The sequence below is a fragment of the Terrapene carolina genome, unplaced genomic scaffold, assembly GCF_002925995.2.
Source record: "Terrapene carolina triunguis isolate 2854851 unplaced genomic scaffold, T_m_triunguis-2.0 Scaffold110, whole genome shotgun sequence".
Lineage (NCBI taxonomy): Eukaryota > Metazoa > Chordata > Testudines > Emydidae > Terrapene > Terrapene triunguis.
This window is the reverse complement of record NW_020664461.1, coordinates 4130805-4148712: the sequence shown is the minus strand read 5'-3', so window position 1 is coordinate 4148712 and position 17908 is coordinate 4130805. Positions and strand designations below refer to the sequence as shown.

The 17908-nt window shown below is 49.8% G+C and overlaps 2 protein-coding genes, 2 non-coding genes and 1 pseudogene across 7 annotated transcripts in view; 2 read left to right on the top strand and 3 right to left on the bottom strand.

The window, feature by feature from the left end:
- ARMH1 (armadillo like helical domain containing 1) overlaps positions 1-14415 on the top strand; it is a 29697-nt gene extending 15282 nt beyond the window's left edge. Inside the window, exons 2-9 of the mRNA XM_026651924.2 lie at positions 274-470; positions 2157-2241; positions 7164-7286; positions 8668-8740; positions 10785-10914; positions 11679-11756; positions 13564-13681; positions 14022-14415. Coding sequence (XP_026507709.1) covers positions 274-470; positions 2157-2241; positions 7164-7286; positions 8668-8740; positions 10785-10914; positions 11679-11756; positions 13564-13681; positions 14022-14041 — 824 coding nt within the window. The 3' untranslated portion in view covers positions 14042-14415. The remainder of the gene's footprint in view (positions 1-273; positions 471-2156; positions 2242-7163; positions 7287-8667; positions 8741-10784; positions 10915-11678; positions 11757-13563; positions 13682-14021) is intronic.
- On the top strand, positions 3314-3506 carry LOC112111865. The gene has a single exon (XR_002908531.2). It is a non-coding gene; the product is annotated as a U2 spliceosomal RNA (small nuclear RNA).
- Positions 5942-6063, bottom strand: LOC113406581 (annotated as a pseudogene).
- Positions 12663-12825, bottom strand: LOC112111862. Its single transcript, XR_002908528.2, has one exon. It is a non-coding gene; the product is annotated as a U1 spliceosomal RNA (small nuclear RNA).
- A 2815-nt stretch (positions 14416-17230) lies between the features above and the next one.
- The window catches only part of KIF2C (kinesin family member 2C), a 45120-nt gene continuing 44442 nt past the window's right edge, over positions 17231-17908 (bottom strand). For all 4 annotated transcript variants that reach the window (XM_024207480.2, XM_024207481.2, XM_024207483.2 and 1 more), the window contains exon 21: positions 17231-17644. In XM_024207480.2, coding sequence (XP_024063248.2) covers positions 17565-17644 — 80 coding nt within the window. In that variant the 3' untranslated portion in view covers positions 17231-17564. The remainder of the gene's footprint in view (positions 17645-17908) is intronic.

Below are 17908 nucleotides of genomic sequence, written 5' to 3'. Positions count from 1 at the left end.
CCCCCCGGCGGCCAGAGCGCAGGGTGGCAAGCCCCGGCAGGAGCCCCGGGGGGAGGGCGGCCAGAGCGCCGGGGGGAGGGCTGGCGAGCCCTGCTGTGGCCCCGCTCTCCCCGGCGGCCGGAGCGCCGCGCCGCCCCCCTCCCGGTGCCGCCCCAAGCACCAGCTTGGGTGCCTGGTGCCGGCCCTGGTTTTGATTCTTTCTGGATTTCAATAAAATTACCAAGTTGCCGTCTAACCTCAGATGTGTAACCACTTGGGCTTTCTTATCCACAGGTGTGAGATCAATAGCTGAGTTCTTGGCCAATTCCAAGTCCGAAGAGACTCAAGAACAAGTGCAAATTCTGTTGGATTCTTTAGGCCACGGCAATCCCAAGTATCAGAACCAAGTATACAAAGGACTGATTGCTTTGCTGCCATGCACATCCCCCAAAGCCCAACAGCTGTCTCTGCAGACACTCAGAACTGTGCAGGTAAGCAGAACGGGATGGAATCAAACTTTAGCCCAGTCTTTAGTTTTATCAGAACACTCTGTTTCATAATGAATCTATTGTAATCTGGAAGCTAAAGGTGCGTGGAAATCCTGCTACAGTTCTTGCCTTATTAAGGAGCCCAGAGAAGAGCTTACTGCATCCACAAGCACACCCAGTATGTACTCAGCTGATGTGTCCTAAGGCTGCATATCCTGTGTGGATAAGCCAACCCGAGTTGAAAGTGCCTTGTTGAGGTAGTACTGGCTAAGAGACGTCTGAAGCCAGGATCCTTTTGCGCTCAGTTGCATGTCATCAGCACAGAGTATGCTCTTCAGGTTCCTGTGCCTGAGTTCTGAGAACACACTGAAAAGCAATGGGGTGCACAGAACTGTTTTCTGTCTGATTTGGATAACGAAATCATGAACAATTCCCCCCGTAGACTTTTCCCTCTCAGTAACACAGATGCTAAACTCCAAGGCTGTGTGTGAGCAAGTGCTGAGTGTAGAAAGGCTGCTACTTTTGTCTACATAGTCCCTGCTCCATCAGGATCTAATATGCTGCTTTTAAATAAATGGAATCTGGAAGATATTTTATAATTCCCCTTCTCCGATCTGTTACTTTTTGTGAAAGCCTGGTATGAAAACGTATGACCTCGGCTGTAGGAGAGGATATGCCTCTAAAGACATGTCCTGCCACTACTCTGTGGGGAACTTCAAAGGGAATGGCATGCAGGATTAACTATACGGCCTTTAGTGCCACTGTTTTAAATCCTGCACTTTGGTTGTGCTGTTTTTTTAATTGAGGGAATGGGGTTGTGGTCTTCTGACCCCTCTTAAATTCTCCCTGGCCTGGAAATATGCACTTACATAACCAATTCTAGCTCTATGTTAAGTACCCAGACTAAGATAGAGCTAAGCAGTGAGGTAGGTGGGTAGCAGCTCTGATGCAGTCTGATGCTCTTGAATTTAATTCCGACAATCTCCCATTTGAAATGTCAGTCCCTTGTCATCAAGGAAGGGTGGGGGTGGCCACCCCCCCCAAATCTGCAGGATCATGGATCCTTGATCTTTGAACCTACCTTTTATGTCTTTCTCTCTTCTGTTACATACCACATGAGAGAGAGAGGCTCCCAGATAGAGCACTATTAAAATCGTAACGCTGTTCTGGTGCCTCAGTTAGCTGGAGATCAATGAACCTCATGCTCACGTTTGAGGAGTCTTGAGAGGATGGGAGATTTTGTCTCCCTTTTCCCCACACTTTGTAGAACATTTGTCTTCTTTCACGGTAAGCTCTTTGGGGCAGGGGACTTTTCTACCTCTTTGTCTAGCCCCAGAGCAGTGGGGCCCTGATCCTGATCGGAGCCTCTGGGTGCTGCCATATTAAAAATATGAAATAATAGTAATGAATAGTTTGCTGCCCCAATAACTGCAGTCCTTAGTCTGAGAACCATAGGGCTAGACTGGGCAACCATGACATTGGTGAGCACTTACATGAGGAGTCCTAGTGCTCGCTCACCTGAGTAATGGTTGCAGAATCAGCCCCAAGAGCCCATTTCCCTGAGTCTCTCAGAGCAAAGTGCTGTGCAGTTCTCTGTATCTTGAGGATCAAACACGTGTGAACATTTCAGTGCGCTGCAGATGTGAGAGCCGGGAGGAGTAACACCCCTCTTGTTCCTTTCGTTGTCAGGCGATCGTGGGAGCAGCCCATCCCGGCATTGTGGACGCTGTGCTGGGCGTGCTCAGCTCAATGCACTTGGAAGTTCAGTATGAAGGTAGGAACCATCACTGTATTGCACATCCCTTGTGCTGTCTGCTGAGGAGGAACGCAGACTTTTGAGTCATTCGTGGGGAGGTTCTCAGTGAGCCTGTCAAGAGTCACTCCAAGGCAGCAGCCGAAGCTGAGAGTGTGAGCACTGGGCTGGGTGTATTTGCCTTTCGGCTGCTCACTGAGCTCCAAGGAATTTAACTGACCTGGCAACAGGAAAGGAAAACAGGCGAGTCTCAAGGCCCGGAGGCGGAGGGCCCATTACAATACCTGATCGCACCCCGGCGGCTACCCTCTGATGGGGGGTGGGTGGTTTGTAACCCAGCTACGTGTTGTCAGCGCGCCGCTCCCCAGCTTCAGCCTCCATGCCCGGCCCGGGAGAGGTGTTGCTTGTGCAAAGGCTGTGCGTGTCTCCGGCTTTTCCCCTCCTACCAAGGAGGCAGGAGCGGGGCTGGGGACATGGGTCTCCACGGGCGGGTTAACGAGCTGTGCGGTGGCTGCAGGCCAGCAAAGCCCAACCCTGGCGGCAGAGCCCGGGGGCGGCAGGGGCTGGGGACAAGCCGCCTGCTCTCTGCTGCCCCCAGGTGGGCTGTACTGACCGCAGGGGGTGGGACGGGATCCCCTGCAGGCCCCGGGATGCTTGTTTGCATGCCCATAATGCATTGCGCATCATGACCCGCATCCCAACTCCCTGGTCCATGGGCTGGGTTTGCTCCCAGAGACCCTGGTTCTGAGGAGCAAACTCACGGTTTAACTGGGCCAGAGCAATAGACTGTAGAAACAGGGGTGTGACGGGTTCGGTCACAGAAACTCCCTTGGGACTGTCACCTGATGTGCTGAAATTACCTCCGAGCCCGTTTTCCCTGCCAGCTTGGGACTCCAGAACCTTGCCTTGTTGAGCCAGACACGCTAGCCTGCTGCAACACAGACCCTGGGTCTGGACCACGCCCCCAAAGCTGCAGACTTTAAGTGAAAACTGCTTAGCAGGTTACCTATCTCCAGCACCCAGACACCCAGTTCCCGGTGACATAAAAGTATTGGGGGCAGGGGGGGACTATGGAGCATCCGAGGGCCTCCACCTTACTTCTCTGCTGTTCTCAGCTAAAATCAAGTGTAATGCCTAATCTTTTCAATGTAATGTCTGATGTGTGTTTTATTTGAGCATTGTACATCAAATTGATTTTTGAAATAGGGTGATGGAATAGGAGCTTGCTTTGTCCACCCCATGTATCAACATGCTATGGTAGTATTTCTAGGAATGGTACCTTTCCTTTGGGGAGAAAATTCTGGTTAGACAAATAGAAAGAATTTCACTGCAAGGAGATCGTTTTGTATGGCTTATTTGAAGTAGATTTTTACAGTAGTTAAAATGCATTGGTTTGTTTACGATGAGATAGTGTTAAAGTTTCTTGTAGCATTCTGGGAGTCTATAGATGTCAGTTTCTTTGTCTTACTGGAGAATTGTTTAAAAAGCTGGGGTTTTATTTTCTGCTGTGAATCCTTCTGACAATATGAGGAATTAATGCTTTCCAGACTGGAGGGTCTATGAGGGAGATTTTCTTTCTTTCGTAATATTGAAGGTCTCAGGTCTATAAATAACTGCCTGAGTTACATAGACTTCTCCCCACCCAGCTTATGTCCCATGTATCTTGGTTTGTAAAATCAAGTGAAGGCACTAGGTGTCGTGCTGCACCCAGCACACAGGGGTCCCAGTCCTGATGAGTTTGGTTTTTTTCTTCAAATCTACTATAATGTAAATTCAAAATAATAACCCTTATCAGCGTTGCCATCCCTCACCATTGGAAAATCATGAGTAAGATCCCCAAAAATCATGAGATTGGCTTAAAAATCATGAGGATTTTTGTTTTTTAATGTCATATGGGGTCTCTTTATTTCCCTTCCGGTTTCTGAACCTTTAAGGTGCTCTCAGGTCCCATTTTCAACATTTCCTCTGCAATCGGGCAAGCTAGAAACATACCTTTCTTTTTAGTACAGCCAGAGCCCCAGAGAGCAGGAGCCCCAGGTGCCCGGGGCTGGCAGACAGTAGGAGCCCCGGGTGCCCAGGGCTGGCAGACAGCGGGGCTCCTCATAGTTGTATGGTCTATACTTCGTTTTCACCAACCAAGTATCAAGTGTGAACTCCTCAGGCACTAAAACAGCCTGAACATGGGGTCACAGACAGCCCCCTTGGGCACCCTGAATCTATCTTGCCACCCAGGTGAGCCTGCCTTTGTGACAGGTCATTCCTGGTCACTCACCTGGGTCAATTGCACCTCAGATCTCAAACCGAAGACAATGCTCCTAGGCAATCCTATAATAAACTAACTAAATATTTATTAACTAGGAAAAGAAATAAGAAACTTATTTCCCAGGTTAAAGCAGGTAAACATACACACAAAGGAAGCCTTATTTTACGGAGGTTGCTTTTTGATGTAAAAAATAGAATGATTTCAGGAGTTTTATTGTAATTTAACAAAGTTTGTGCTTGAAGGTTTCGCTTGGTGGCAGCTGGGTTTTGTGGTGAATCTTTTTAGCATAACTCTGATGATGCTGAAAGGCCTTGCTCAAAAACTGTTTATTTTGGAATGAGATTCTACGTTCTAGATAATAGGTGACATTAGTTCTGGAATTCATGACTGAGAAGTTCTGGGCAAACAGCTCGGCGGGTGAATTCCGCCTGAAGCACTGATATTGCAGAGCCTTCCATTTCTGCCAAAGCGATAGCCACAGCAGCTCATCTACTTGCCTAGTGTAGCAGCTTTGTAAAGGCCCAGAGTTACAGCATTTCTCTTTTACTCCTGGGGGAATTCTGCGCTACTGTATGCATCATTAATTAATGAGCCCCACATATTTTAAAATTTTTTGCTCAGAAAAAAGCTTCTGCCAAAATGTTGCTGTAGTTCCGCCTTTTGCCCACCAGAGGGTGCTGTGGTGATCGAACAAAGCAGCATCTCCAGGCCAGCTAGGAGAGAGTCTGACTTCTTCACAGCGCCTGTCAGGCCAGGTCAGGAGACAGACAGCGTGGGGTGCTGGGGGAGTCAGATGGACTCATAAGGGCTAGTGGGGGAGAACAGACTGGGGCAGGGGCACAGAGCCACAGGGGGGAGAGAGGTGCAGGGCCACATGGTGATGGGCCAGGGGGGTGCAGAGCTACATAGGGATGGGTGGGGGCACAGACACATGGGGCAGGGGGAGGGGGTTCAGGGACACAGGAACAGAGGACTGGATAGGTGGGGGCACAGAGACACATGAGGACAGGGGGAGGGGGGACAGGGAAATGGCTGGGTGGGGGGAACAGGGGGAGGGGAAACAGGGACACATAGGGATAGGGGAGTGGCTGGGTGGGGGGAACACGGGGAGGGGGGACAGGGACACATAGGGACAGGGGAGTGGCTGGGTGGGGACACAGACACAGAGGGATAGGAGGAGGGGTACAGAGCCACAAAGGGACAGGGGGATGGGGTGCAGGGCCACATGGGGATGGGGGGAGTGGGTGTCTGAGTGGGGGTAGAGGGACACATGTGGACTGGGGGTGCAAGGACACAGAATGGGGATTTATGCAACTTCTAAAGAATTAGTTTTTTTCTCCCCCCCCCCCAAAAAAAAACAAATTTCACTTAAACTTTCAATGGCTTATGAAAACAAAGCATTTGACTCATAGCTTTTATAGACATCAAATAAAAAATTTATCTATTTTCCACAAAAATGAGACTCATTCACAGAACATTTCGAAAAATTGCATGTAAACTCAGAAAAGCTTATTGCCACAGAAATTTTTAGTAAAATGCAAAAGATTTATTCCCTTTGAGGAGAAAAAAATCCTAAATATCAAAGTAGGATGACTTTTGGAGGGGAACTGAGGGTTCTTACAAATCTTTTCATTTTAGAGCTCTGTGTTCTGTGCAGCCCAATCCTCATAAGGGAAGAGGAACAGAAATTGGCACGTCTTTCCACGGACACTGAAATGCTCAAAGAAAGGCTTTTCAATGTGCAATGCATTGTGGGTATGCAAATATGCTGGTGCTCCCAGAGCCCTGCTCCCAGACCAGACCCAGCGTCTCCCTTCTGCTGTGAGCTGAGCTGAGAAGTGGTGGTGCGGAGCTGCTTGTGGCCTCTCAGCAGCTGCCCTGGGGGTGGTTGGCTCTGCTGCCCGGCTGTTGGAGGCATCAGAGCAGGTGGCTGCAAGCTGAGGGGGACACTGAGTGTGGCGCCTGAAGCTTTACTACATAACGGGGTAAAGGTTTCATATTTGCACTAATCCTGGAGCTTGATGACTCTGAGGTGCTCCGGAGTCCTGCCCCTGCCCCCTGCCGGTGGAGGGCCTGGGAGTTCCCAGCAGGAGCTGTTGCCTCTGTATGCCAGCACTTTCCAAATGCCCAACATTCCCAGACTGAAACTCCTGAAAGGTGTGTGGGGAAGCTGCTCCTGCCCCTTCCACCTGGAGCCTGCTGTGGGCCAGCGCTGCTCTCAATGGTGCACGTGTTTAAAATGTATGTAACCCTCACATGTCCAGTACCCCAGCACCCTCCCACTGTGTCCCAGAGAGTTCTATGCAATACAGAGGTCCATGCCGTAATAGAAAGCCAGCCATGTTTTGGTTGGGCTCTTTGTTATCCACATACTCTTGCTGGCCAGCCCATGGGGTAATAATGTCACCTGGGATCTATGAGCCCAGGAGAACATGATTCTGCTCTCAGATGCACAGAGCATATCTTGGCCTCCTGTTCTGTTTCCAAGCAACTTCCAGAAGGGAACGGAGCAGAATCCAACCCTAGTCAAGGAGGTTTACTTTAAGGCAGAAGGAAAATACAGCTCTTTCAGAAGCCAGCGTTCAAACCATTGTCTCTGATGTTTCACCTGCTGCTGGGATTGCTGTGCAGCCTTGTTAGAGCACCAAGGTGGCACTTTGGCCTCTTTCCTTGTCTTTAGCCATTCAGCTGATAAAGGATCTCACGGCCTATGAAGTCCGGCCAGTGCTGCTGAAGGGTCTGGTTGAATTACTTAAAGCACCAGAGAAAGAGACTGCTAAAGTGAAAGGCAGAGCCCTGGAAGGTAAGAGGTCACAACAGTTTCCCTTCATGCCTGCTGGGAGGCTGCAGAGTGCTGCAAAGTGGATTGCTCTTTCTCTGCTTGCTCAGGTGACTCACCAGCCACTGATGGGCGACTTTGGTACCTTAGTATCCTTGAGTGGAACCGGCCCTCACTAATCCATCCCTGCGCTACCTTGGCAGAGGTCAGATGCTGCAGCCAACCTCTTGGCTGATTTGAGATGGTGTCGGCTATTCAGAAGAGGAGATGCAGAAGTCTCTTCCTAGTGGGCATGGTACCCATTGCAGTGGGCCCTGTGTGCTCCTCTTGCAGCCTGGACCCCCTCTCCAGGGAGCAGTGAGGTCACCTGCAGCGGTTGGCTATGGGGCGGGGGGGAAACAACTGGCTGGTGCTGGGTCCTGCTGGGAGGCTGATGCCCACCGCCACAGGAAACATAGCAAGGGGCGAGGCGCCCCCGTCCCCTTCCCAGGAGGACCTAGAAACCACGTGTCCCTTAAGCTCTGCCTTGCAAGAGGCCAAGTTAGAAGGGAATCTCCCTCTTTTCTCCTCCCCACTTCATCAGGGCAGCTGAGCTCCATGGGTAGGTTGGTGCCGTCCCAGCACGTGGGGTGTCTGTCCTGGGATTGCGGTCGCCCTCTCTTTTCCCTTCCCCTTTCCCGCGACAGGGTGAGAGGAGATGGCAAGCAGGACCACCTGGCAGCTGGAGGCCGGCACTGCACTCTCCAGGCCTCCATATCCCCTGCCCCGTCCCCACTGCAGTGTACAGACGTACCTCCACATATGGATGTCAGAGCTTCCTCTGATGCCGGCTCCTGAGTCCTGTTCTCCAGTGACCCTCTGGCGAGTTGCAGAGATCAGCTTTGTCTGTTTTGGGTAATGGGAACTGCCAGGCAGCCTGTCGGAGCCCTCGGAGCAGGAATGGGAATTTTGATGCTATTTGTGAATTGTGTGGATTTGTTCAGTGAATGCAGCAAAGTGAATGGAGAGCAGGGGATGCGGCGCCTTCTCTCAGAGGAGATCTTAAACTCAGTTCCCTTCTGCATGTGGCCAGAGGAAATTAAAGATCCCAGGACACCTTTTCAAGAGTCAGGGAAACCTTGGTTTTCTGACCCCCATCCTGTCTCAGTGAAACAGACTGCAATGTCCCAGGCTGTTTGAGTTGCTGCATTAGCCTGACACAGTCGCTGAGCAGCGAGAGCTCCTCGTGAAGCACTGGGCTACAGTACATTTGTGTGTAGATTCCCTTAGGGATGTTGCTCTAATCTCACAAATCCTCTTTTCTTCAGGTGCTACTGCTCTGATTCCCCAGGTTATAACTAAAGCTTTCTGGCAGAAGTATGGCTCTAGCCGTAGTTTTCATCCTGTCTAATGTTCCCCCATTCAGACCCAGCCACACTCCATCTTCCGGAGCCCTTGTCGGTGTATATACAGCAAGCCGCTGCAGCAAAAGCCATCGGGTAAGAAAATTCAGAGCAAAATACAAAGGGAGATTGTAGGAACCAGGCGGGGAATCAGGCCACCTTGCTACTTAAGTCAGGGGAGTCGGGGAATTAGCCTGTCTGTGCAGCAGGCAGCAGCTCAGGCCCTCAGGCAGGGGCTGAATGAACAGTTTAATATTAGCAAGCCCCGGCCCTGGATCGGGACGGGGTAACAAACAGTCAGTGGCTCAGGCCCTCAGGCAGGAGCTGAGAGGCCCAGGCCCTGGGTCAGGGCGGGGCAGTAGAGAGTCAGTGGCCCAGGCCCTCAGGCAGGGGCTGAGCAGACAAATAAGTTTAGGAGGCCCAGGTCCTGGCTCCGAGCGGCCTGGGAGAGGGGGAGACGGCCACCCGCACGTTGGGTGGCAGGAGGGACGCAGGCCCTTCCACTCCACTGTGTCCCGGCCCGGGGCCCTAGCAGTGGCAGAAGACCCGCTGCTGCGTCAGTGGGGATCCTGGCCACAACACACTGACATGGGCTCTGGGCGTGCTGCAGCCAGACAAGGGTCGGCTGCCCCCAGGCTACTTCCTACCTCCCCCTCTAGAGGTACCTGCGTCTGGACAGAGTCTTCCAAGGAATCAAGCACCATGGGCTCCTCCGGGTACCCGGCGAGCGGTAGGCTTGGCAGCTCCTCTGGGTAACTTGCCACAGGCGGGTTTACCAGCTTCCCCGGGGTCTGGTCGGCGTCTGGCCAGTCCTCGGGTCGGTCGCAAACTGCAAGAGTCTCCCAACCAGGAGCTAGGCCACAGGCGTCTGGCTTCTCCAGCGGCCAGGCCAGGCCTCTAGTGAGCTCTGGGGTTGGCCTTTTGTACTTTCTGTCCTGCGCCCTGGCCTCTGGGGGGCGGGTGCAAGCTCCACTGGCTCCGCCCACTTTGGCGTCCGGAGGGGCTTGTCCCCCTCCGGGGCGGCGGGGAACCAGGCTGCCTCGCTACAGAGATTTATACAGTATTTAGAGAAGCCGTTTCCTTTATGGAGAAAAGGTCAGTCGTTATCCTTCCGAGGGAATCTTTAGCCCTCTGCCATTGCTGTCTATTTCCCTGTGGCTCTGCAACTCCTCCATATAGACTTCGGGGGCTTTCATCCATCCACAACAGTGCTCAGGAACTTAGAGAGAAGCACTTCCGCTTGGGTAGCAAAATCCAGATGCTCCCCTGTTACTAACAACACCTGAAATTATTCAGAGCTTTTATTATAGGTGAAATATAATATCAACCTTTACTCCGGTTGATTAATTAATACAGAGTCAGAATGTTCCCTCTGTTTCCAGGCCAGCATAGAGAGGGACAGTGTTAGCACCTTGCCACATACCTGGACCAAACCATGCTACATAACAGTACAGAGCCTGTGTTATTCTCAGGGGAGCAGAGAGTCTCTTGTAGTGAAATGCCACGACTTAACAATTTGACATCGACAGCATAGTGCATGGAACCAAAGTCGGTGTCTGACCCAGTGAATCCCGAAACTCTGTCTCCATGCTTCTCTGTAGCTCACTTCCTGTTAGAGATCTGCAGAGTCCACAAGATGGGCCGATGCCAAATTGCTCCCTTTAAAAGGAGAAGACAACACAAAACACCGGCCATGTTGCTTTCTCCAGTGATGTGCTCAATAATAAAATAATGTAATTTACTGTTCCACCGTGGATGCTGCATTCTATGGGGTAACGTAGTGGATTTGCTGGGATTTAATATGTAAATCGGGTGTTTTTATTGTCAATCGTTAAAAGAATTGTAGAGCCCCAAACATAGATGTTAAAAAGTTCACATGCAGCCATGGGCTTCCTGTTCAGTTTAAGAATAGCATCCGTCCTTGTTCATTGGTGTTAGTCATTCGCTAGTGACATGGAAAGATGGAGGCATCACTTTGCACTTGGATCAGCACCACACCTAAGGCAACAGGACTAGAATCTGTCCCTCCAAATCGCTAGATGTGGCTCTTCCATTTCATTCCCAGAAAGCTCCTGTTGTTGTGGGAGTCTTCTCCCATGCAGAAGAGCCTTGGAGCCTGACTGCGTTGATTTCCTTGCAGCATGCTAGCCAAGGACTCCACCAAACTGGCCGAAGAGATGATCCAGCTGAGAGTGGTGCACGGCCTTCTGTGTGCTATGGGGAACCAGGATCATACCACCTGCCAGAGACAGGCCAGCATCACTCTAGAGGTGAGTATCTCTGTGGGGGGCAATGTGTATTTTAATGTGGATTCCTCCCCCTAAGCTCCTGAGCAGTGGATGTTATTCAGATAAAGGGGACCAGGCACACTGGGGCAAGGCTGGAAAAAAAGGGCATTGATGATACAGCAACGTACCTACAGGTTCTGTGTCCCCTCTGCTCTTAGTGCTTGAGGACGAGCTTATCCAACTCCAGTTCTCCTTCTGCTTAACAGTCATGATTCCCCGACAAAAAACCTTCATTGAGGTGGAGTTAAGGGCAGTAAGTAAATGAGAAGAAACCTTCATGGAATGGGTTGCAGTTTTGAATAATACAAAATCAGGAAATTCAACATAAAGACCATACTTCAAACCCAACCCAAAGCCTGCAACCTAGAGAAATCCAGAGTGAAGGTCCTCCATTCCGGTCCACAGGGGACGTCGGCTCTAAAGCCCAGTGGTGCGATGGTTAACCATACCCCTGCCGATCACAGAAACTGAAAAATCCAGCTGCTCTAGCAGTATGGGTGGGGCTTGGCAGTTGGGGGCGGGGCTTGGGTGTTGTACCAACCCTTTCCCCAGCTCTTTAACCCCGGCCTCCAGCCGTGTTGGCGCTCAAAGAGGTGAACAGCAGAATGGGGGCAATGGACAGATAAATCCCAGGTGGGAAGGAGCACTGAACTGGAGCACTTTACCATCCTGTGAGGGTGCTGCTTTTCAGTGGAGCCAGACACCCCCTCCCTCCTTTTGTACTTATTGGGAGTGTTTTATTGCAGTATTTTGTCCGGACATTTCCCATTGTGGAGCAGCATGTGAGGAAGGCAACAGGAGAGACTCTGTTCCAGCTTTTTATGGTAAATGGGCTTCTCTAACTGCCAGGGCTTGTTACTGGTCTGGAACATGGGTCCATTTTGCAGGATTAATGGGGACTGGGTTTCATTCCTCTAAAGCTGCAGTGGAGTTCCAGTTCCTGATCAGTCTCCAGAGACCACTGGGGTCCGATCACAGTGTCCTCAGTTAAATGAATTGCTTTGGTTTTGGCCCAACACCCCCAAAGACTTCACTCCATGCAGTGGATATCAATGTGCACTTGCACTATCCATCTGTACTAATGAGGTGGGACAATGGTGCAAATCACAGCGGGACCTGAGTTCTGAAGTCTGGGAAGAGGGGATGGTTCTTTTCTGACTTGGGGCCCGTCTTTAGTGTAAATGGAGTAACACTGAGGGACGTGTCTGGACTCACATTTGCGTGGGGATGTTGGAAAAGTGGTGAGACTTGCAGGGCTAGCAGTGTACCCAGAACGAGGAGGTAGGCATGAGCCTCCGTCTGAATCTGAGCTCTCCTGCCTTGAGGTAGCTCAGGAGTGAACACCATGTAAATCAGTGGAAGCCCTGTCACATGGGCCCTTTAAACCTGAGCAGGACAAAGCCATAGGAAATGTCCTGCAGGCAACAATCCTGGGCCATGCTGGACTCAATGGGGTCTAATAAGACTTTCCCAGTTCCCTTTTATTTCCTTTTGGGGGAAGTGGTAGATGGCAAACTCAGCTGGCGAAAAGAGACACAGCTGGGTCCGTTAACTTCAGAAGGGCCGTGCCAATTTACCCCCTTTGGGTGTCTGGCTCTTTAAGTTTGATTGCACGGTGCTCAAAGCCCAGGCCCATCCTCAGGAGGGGATGGAGGGAAGAGAGTCTGGGACTGCGATGTACCTCTCGTGCATGGCTGTTGAACTTCGTCTTCCTTTGCTTAACCGAGCACCAGGGGAGAGCGTGAACGCAATCCCCCACTACCACAAATTATGCAGTCGAGTTTCCCGCATTTGAGGAAATCGCAGGGGTCAGCACACCCGCAGTGCAATGGATGAGCCTCACCCTGGAAAACCACCTTCGTGATCATGGTGTCTCCCCTGCAGCACAGGTTACATCCTGATTTGTGGGCCTGCCCTGACAACCAACCGCTCACTTAAACTGTTCTAATGTGAACAGCCTCTGCCTTGCAGCAGCGGAGAGCTACGTTCCCTCTAAGCTATGCAGCCGCGTGGCCGCACAGAGGCACAGTGGGGAGAGACACCTCCCCCCAGCCTCAGGCTGCTGCGGTGAGAGGGCTGGGGGAGTCCTCTCTCCCCACCGCAGCCCTGTGGCACCCCAAACCTCTCATCCCTGGCCCCACTCCAGAACATACACCCCCAGCCAGAGCCCTCACCCCACCCTGCACCCCAAGCCTCTGCCCCAGCCCTGAGCCCCCTCCCACACCCCAAACCCCTCAGCCCCACCCCCACCACACATCACCTCCATATTGGTGCACATAACAAAATTCATTCCACACATGGATGTAAAAAAATAAGAGGGAACACTGAGAGCAGGAGTCATTTACCGGGGAGTGCCAAGACTTTCCAACACAGGCTCCCAGTCCCGTCGCTGGTTTCTCTACTCAGGAGTCAGTCACACCAGCCAGCCCCCGGGCTGAGGGCTATGCTCAGTGCAATGACGTGTGGAGACTGGCAAAAGGACTCCACTGGCTCGTCATTGCCAAGACTGCCCATCTGAGGGGGCTTGTCAGGAACCTTCCTCCTTCTCTGGCTGGCCCTTCTCGTGTCCTTGCTGCCGCCTCAAGTCCCTGCGAGCTGCTAACCTCTTGCCTTTTTTGCTGGTTCTCCTAGAGAGATGCCAAGACCTTGTACATGAACGTGGATGCAGTACAGGTTGATATTCTGGCATCGAATAAAGTGAACATCCCAGGAAGTTTAGCAAGCCCAGAAAGGATGCCGCCCATGGAAGGTGTGTAGGGGGCATGAAAAGGCTGACTCAGAGACCAAGTCTCCTCTCGCTTAGACAGGCATAAATCAAGAGTCAGCCCTTCTAAGTCAGTGGGGATCCCCCAGTGGAAGGGAGAGGAGAATCGAGCCTCAGATGGGTGTGGGGCCAGCCCAGGGAGCAAGAGGCCAGAGCAGAGGGTGAATCCCAGGTCCCTGCATGGAGCTCAGGTGCCGTCCCATGTAAGCGTCTGGATGCCAGAGGGTTCCCCACACAACCCTGCCCAGCATTAACACCAGGGGCAGCCAGATCTCCTTGGCGTCACTGCCCCTCTGCGACTCAAGGCTCTGCTTTGTTCTTCCAGAGGAAGGAAGCACGGAATGAAAACTTCAAACAACAGAATGAGGTCAGCTCCTCTGCCCCGCCTCTTTCCCCTCTTCCACGCCCTCTGCCGCCCTCTCGGGCCATGCCCGTCTCTAGAGCCCTGCAAGTCCGCATCTTTGGACCATTTCTGTGGATAGCAGCGTGGATGCAGATACAAGTTTTGTATCCACACAGGGCTCTGATGGTAAGAGCTGGGTGGGCAGCTGTGAAAAACTGCAGCACAGATCCTCCACCTGCCCTGGGTGGGGGGCTGGGCCACTGGGCAGGGGGTAGGGATGCTGGGCAAGGAAGCTGGGCGGCAGGGACGCAGGCCAGGGGCTGCTCGGGCTCTCCACCCAGGGCAGGTGGAGGGTCTGCCGCAGCTCCTCACAGCTACCTGCGTTGCTCTCCCTGACTTGGCTCCAGCCGGCGGGGGTGGCTCCAAGCCACAGCCTGGCCACGGTAAGAGCCGGGTAGGCAGCTGTGGAGAGCCACAGAGGACGCTCCACCTGCCCTAGATGTGGAGCCAAGCAGCCCCCTGCCCAGTGTCCCGGCCACTCGCCCAGGATCAGTGTCAAATTGTTATACATTTCAAAAGAAACTGGAAGTCTTTTTGCTAAGTTTAAGAGAGGTTTTTAAATTAAATTTTTTTTAAATGTAAAGTGAGGGATTATTTTTTGCTCTTTGTGTGACACCATCAAATTAAGCCTAGGAATGCTTTGGGCTCCTGTTATGTTGGTGAGAATATTTTCCAGTGTGGTACATTGTCACAGATATTAATCCTGCCCTTTGGTTCAACATGTTTATTTAGCACAAGTTACTTGCCAATTCAATGTTTATATAATAAAGGCTTGTTGAAAATAACTTTCAGAGACATTTTCAAATGTCACTTTTTTTAATTGTTTTGTTTCCAGATAGTAATTTCTATGCACTTAATTTAGTGTAATCCACATTTTCTATGTTGAAATGTAATGCTACAAACAGAGGGTACTACCTGTGGCCTGTAGGTAATCAAGTGATCCATCCCATTGCCCATTCCCAGCTTCTGGCAAACAGAGGCTAGGGACACCATCCCGGCCCCTCCTGGCTAATAGCCATTGATGGACCTACCCTTCATGAACTTATCTAGTTCTTTTTTGAACCCTGTTATAGTCTTGGCCTTCACAACATCCTCTGGCAAGGAGTTCCACAGGTTGACTGTGTGAAGAAATACTTGTTTGTTTTAAACCTGCTGCCTGTTCATTTCATTTGGTGACCTGTAGTTCTTGTGTTTGAGTAAATGACACTTCCTTATTTACTTTCTCTAGACCAGTCATGATTTTACAGACCTCTATCATATCCCTACTTAGTTGTCTCTTTTCCAAGCTGAAGAGTCCCAGTCTTATTAATCTCTCCTCATACAGAAGCCATTTCATACCCCTAATCATTTTTGTTGCCCTTTTCTGAACCTTTTTGAATCCCAATATCTTTTTTGAGATGGGGCAACCACATCTGCATGCAGTATTCAAGATGTGGGTGTATGATGAATTTATACTTAGGCAACATGATATTGTTGGTCTTATTATCTATCCCTTTCTTAATGATTCCCAACATTGTTCACTTTTATGACTGCTGCTGCACATTGAGTGGATATTTTCAGAGAACTATTCACAATGACTCCAAGAGCTCTTTCTTGAGTGGTAACAGCTAATTTAGACCCCATCATTTTATATGGAAAACATAATCCCAACTATACAATGTGCATTTTTTTTTTTGCATTTAATCAACATTGAATTTCATCTGCCATTTTGTTGCCCAGTCACCCAGTTTTGAGAGATCCTTTTGTAGCTCTTTGCAGTCTGCCTGGGACTTAACTATCTTAAATAGTTTTGTATCATCTGTAAATTTTGCCATTACATTGTTTATCCCTTTTTCCAGACCATTTATGATTATGTTGAATAGCACTGGTCCCAGTACAGACCCCTGGGAGACACCACTATATCTCTCTCCATGCTGAAGACTGACCCTTTTTTCCTACCCTTTGTTTCCTATCTTTTAAGCAGTTACTAATCCATGAGAGGACCTTCCCTCTTCTCCCATGACAGTTTACTTTGCTTAAGAGCCTTTGGTTAGGGACCTTGTCAAAGGCTTTCTGAAAATTTAAGTACACTATATCCACTGAATCCCCTTTGTCCACATGCTTGTGACCCCTCAAAGAATTCTAGTAGATTGGTGAGGCATGATTTCCCTTTAGAAAAACCATATTGGCTCTTCCCCAACAAATTATGTTCACCCATGTGTCTGACAATTCTGTTCTTTACTAGTTTCAACCAGTTTACCCAGTACTGAAGTCAGGCTTACCAGCCTGTAATTGCCAGGATCACCTCTGGAGCCCTTTTTAAAAATTGGTGTCACATTAGCTATCCTCCTGTCATTTGGTACTGAAGCTGATTTAAAAAGGATAGGTTACAGACTACAGTTAGTTCTGCAATTTCACATTTGAGTTCCTTCAATACTCTTGGGTGAATACCATCTGGTCATGGTGACTTACTGTTTAGTTTATCAATTGTTCCAAAACCTTCTCTAATGACACCTCAATCTGCGACAGTTCCTCAGATTTGTCATCTAAAAAGAATGGCTCGGGTTTGGGAATTTCCCTCAGACGTGAAGACCGATGCAAAGAATTCATTTTGTTTCTCTGCAATGGCCTTACCCTCTTTGAGTGCTTCTTTAGCATCCTGATTGTCCAGTGGCCCCACTGGTTGTTTAGCAGCTTCCTGCTTCTGATGTACTTCAAAAAGTAATTTTTTGCTAAGTGCTATAAAGTGGATTTGAGGCATTCTGGGCTGTAGCCGAGATTCACTAGTCCAAAGACTTATCCCCTGTTCCCCTTCCAAAAACCAAGAGACAAGATACTTTAATTGATTTTTTTACTTAAATACAAACATTACAAACTTCAAAAGGTTTTAATGACCAACCAGTCCCAAAAGCCAGTCTCTGCCATAAAGGCCAGTCTGTTCTGGGGGGAAGGTCTTCAGAGAATTTCTTAAAGAACTGACAGTTGACAAGAAATTTTCTACAAGTCAGTTAATAAATCCAGGAATATTTATCTACCAGCCAAACTTCTTAAAAAAATACAGACTTTATTTTATTCTTTTTACAATTAAGTGTAGTCCATTTCCTTTGTAAAGCAGCTAGAGTTGCAGTTTTTAAACCATTTCACAATATATCTAGAAGCAAAAAAAGTTTATGTACACAAGAATACACAAGTTTATCTAGTTACATCAGAGCAGATAAGTCTGTCACTAAATGAGGGGGAAGAGGCATCTAATGACAGGAAGAACTACAAGTTTCCCCTCCCCCACTGTCAAGAGGGCATTTCTAGAACAATTACTGCATAGTCAAAGGCTGCTATTCTGACCTCTTGTCTTCAGGTAGAGCTGACTGAAGTATACTTTATTGTATCACATTTAAAATAGGCAGAGTTAACATAGAAACTACTGACATGGGATAGACACATACAGAGAAGAGAAAAACGGTGTTTGTGAATCAGGTTTTGGTACATTTACTGAGGCCGCCTCTTACTCATCTGCTTGCTGGCCTGCTCCTCCAACTGCATGGCAAGAGCCAGGGACTCCACGACATCTGCAATGAAGTTTGGAAGTTAGGTGGCAGATTGACTTGGACACACGGTGACTTCAGTGTTTGAGACCGTTTCAATTTCACATTTGTTCCGGGCCCAGAGACTGGAATCTGGGTTTTGTGAGGTTGAAGGGGACAGGAAGAGCTAGGAGCCGAGCAGGGAGGAGGTGGGGAAGTAAGAATACAGCAGGAACTTGGGTGGTTGATGAGAACCTTGAGTCCCTGACTCCTATCCCTACCTGCCTGCAAGGAAATGCACCCCGGTAT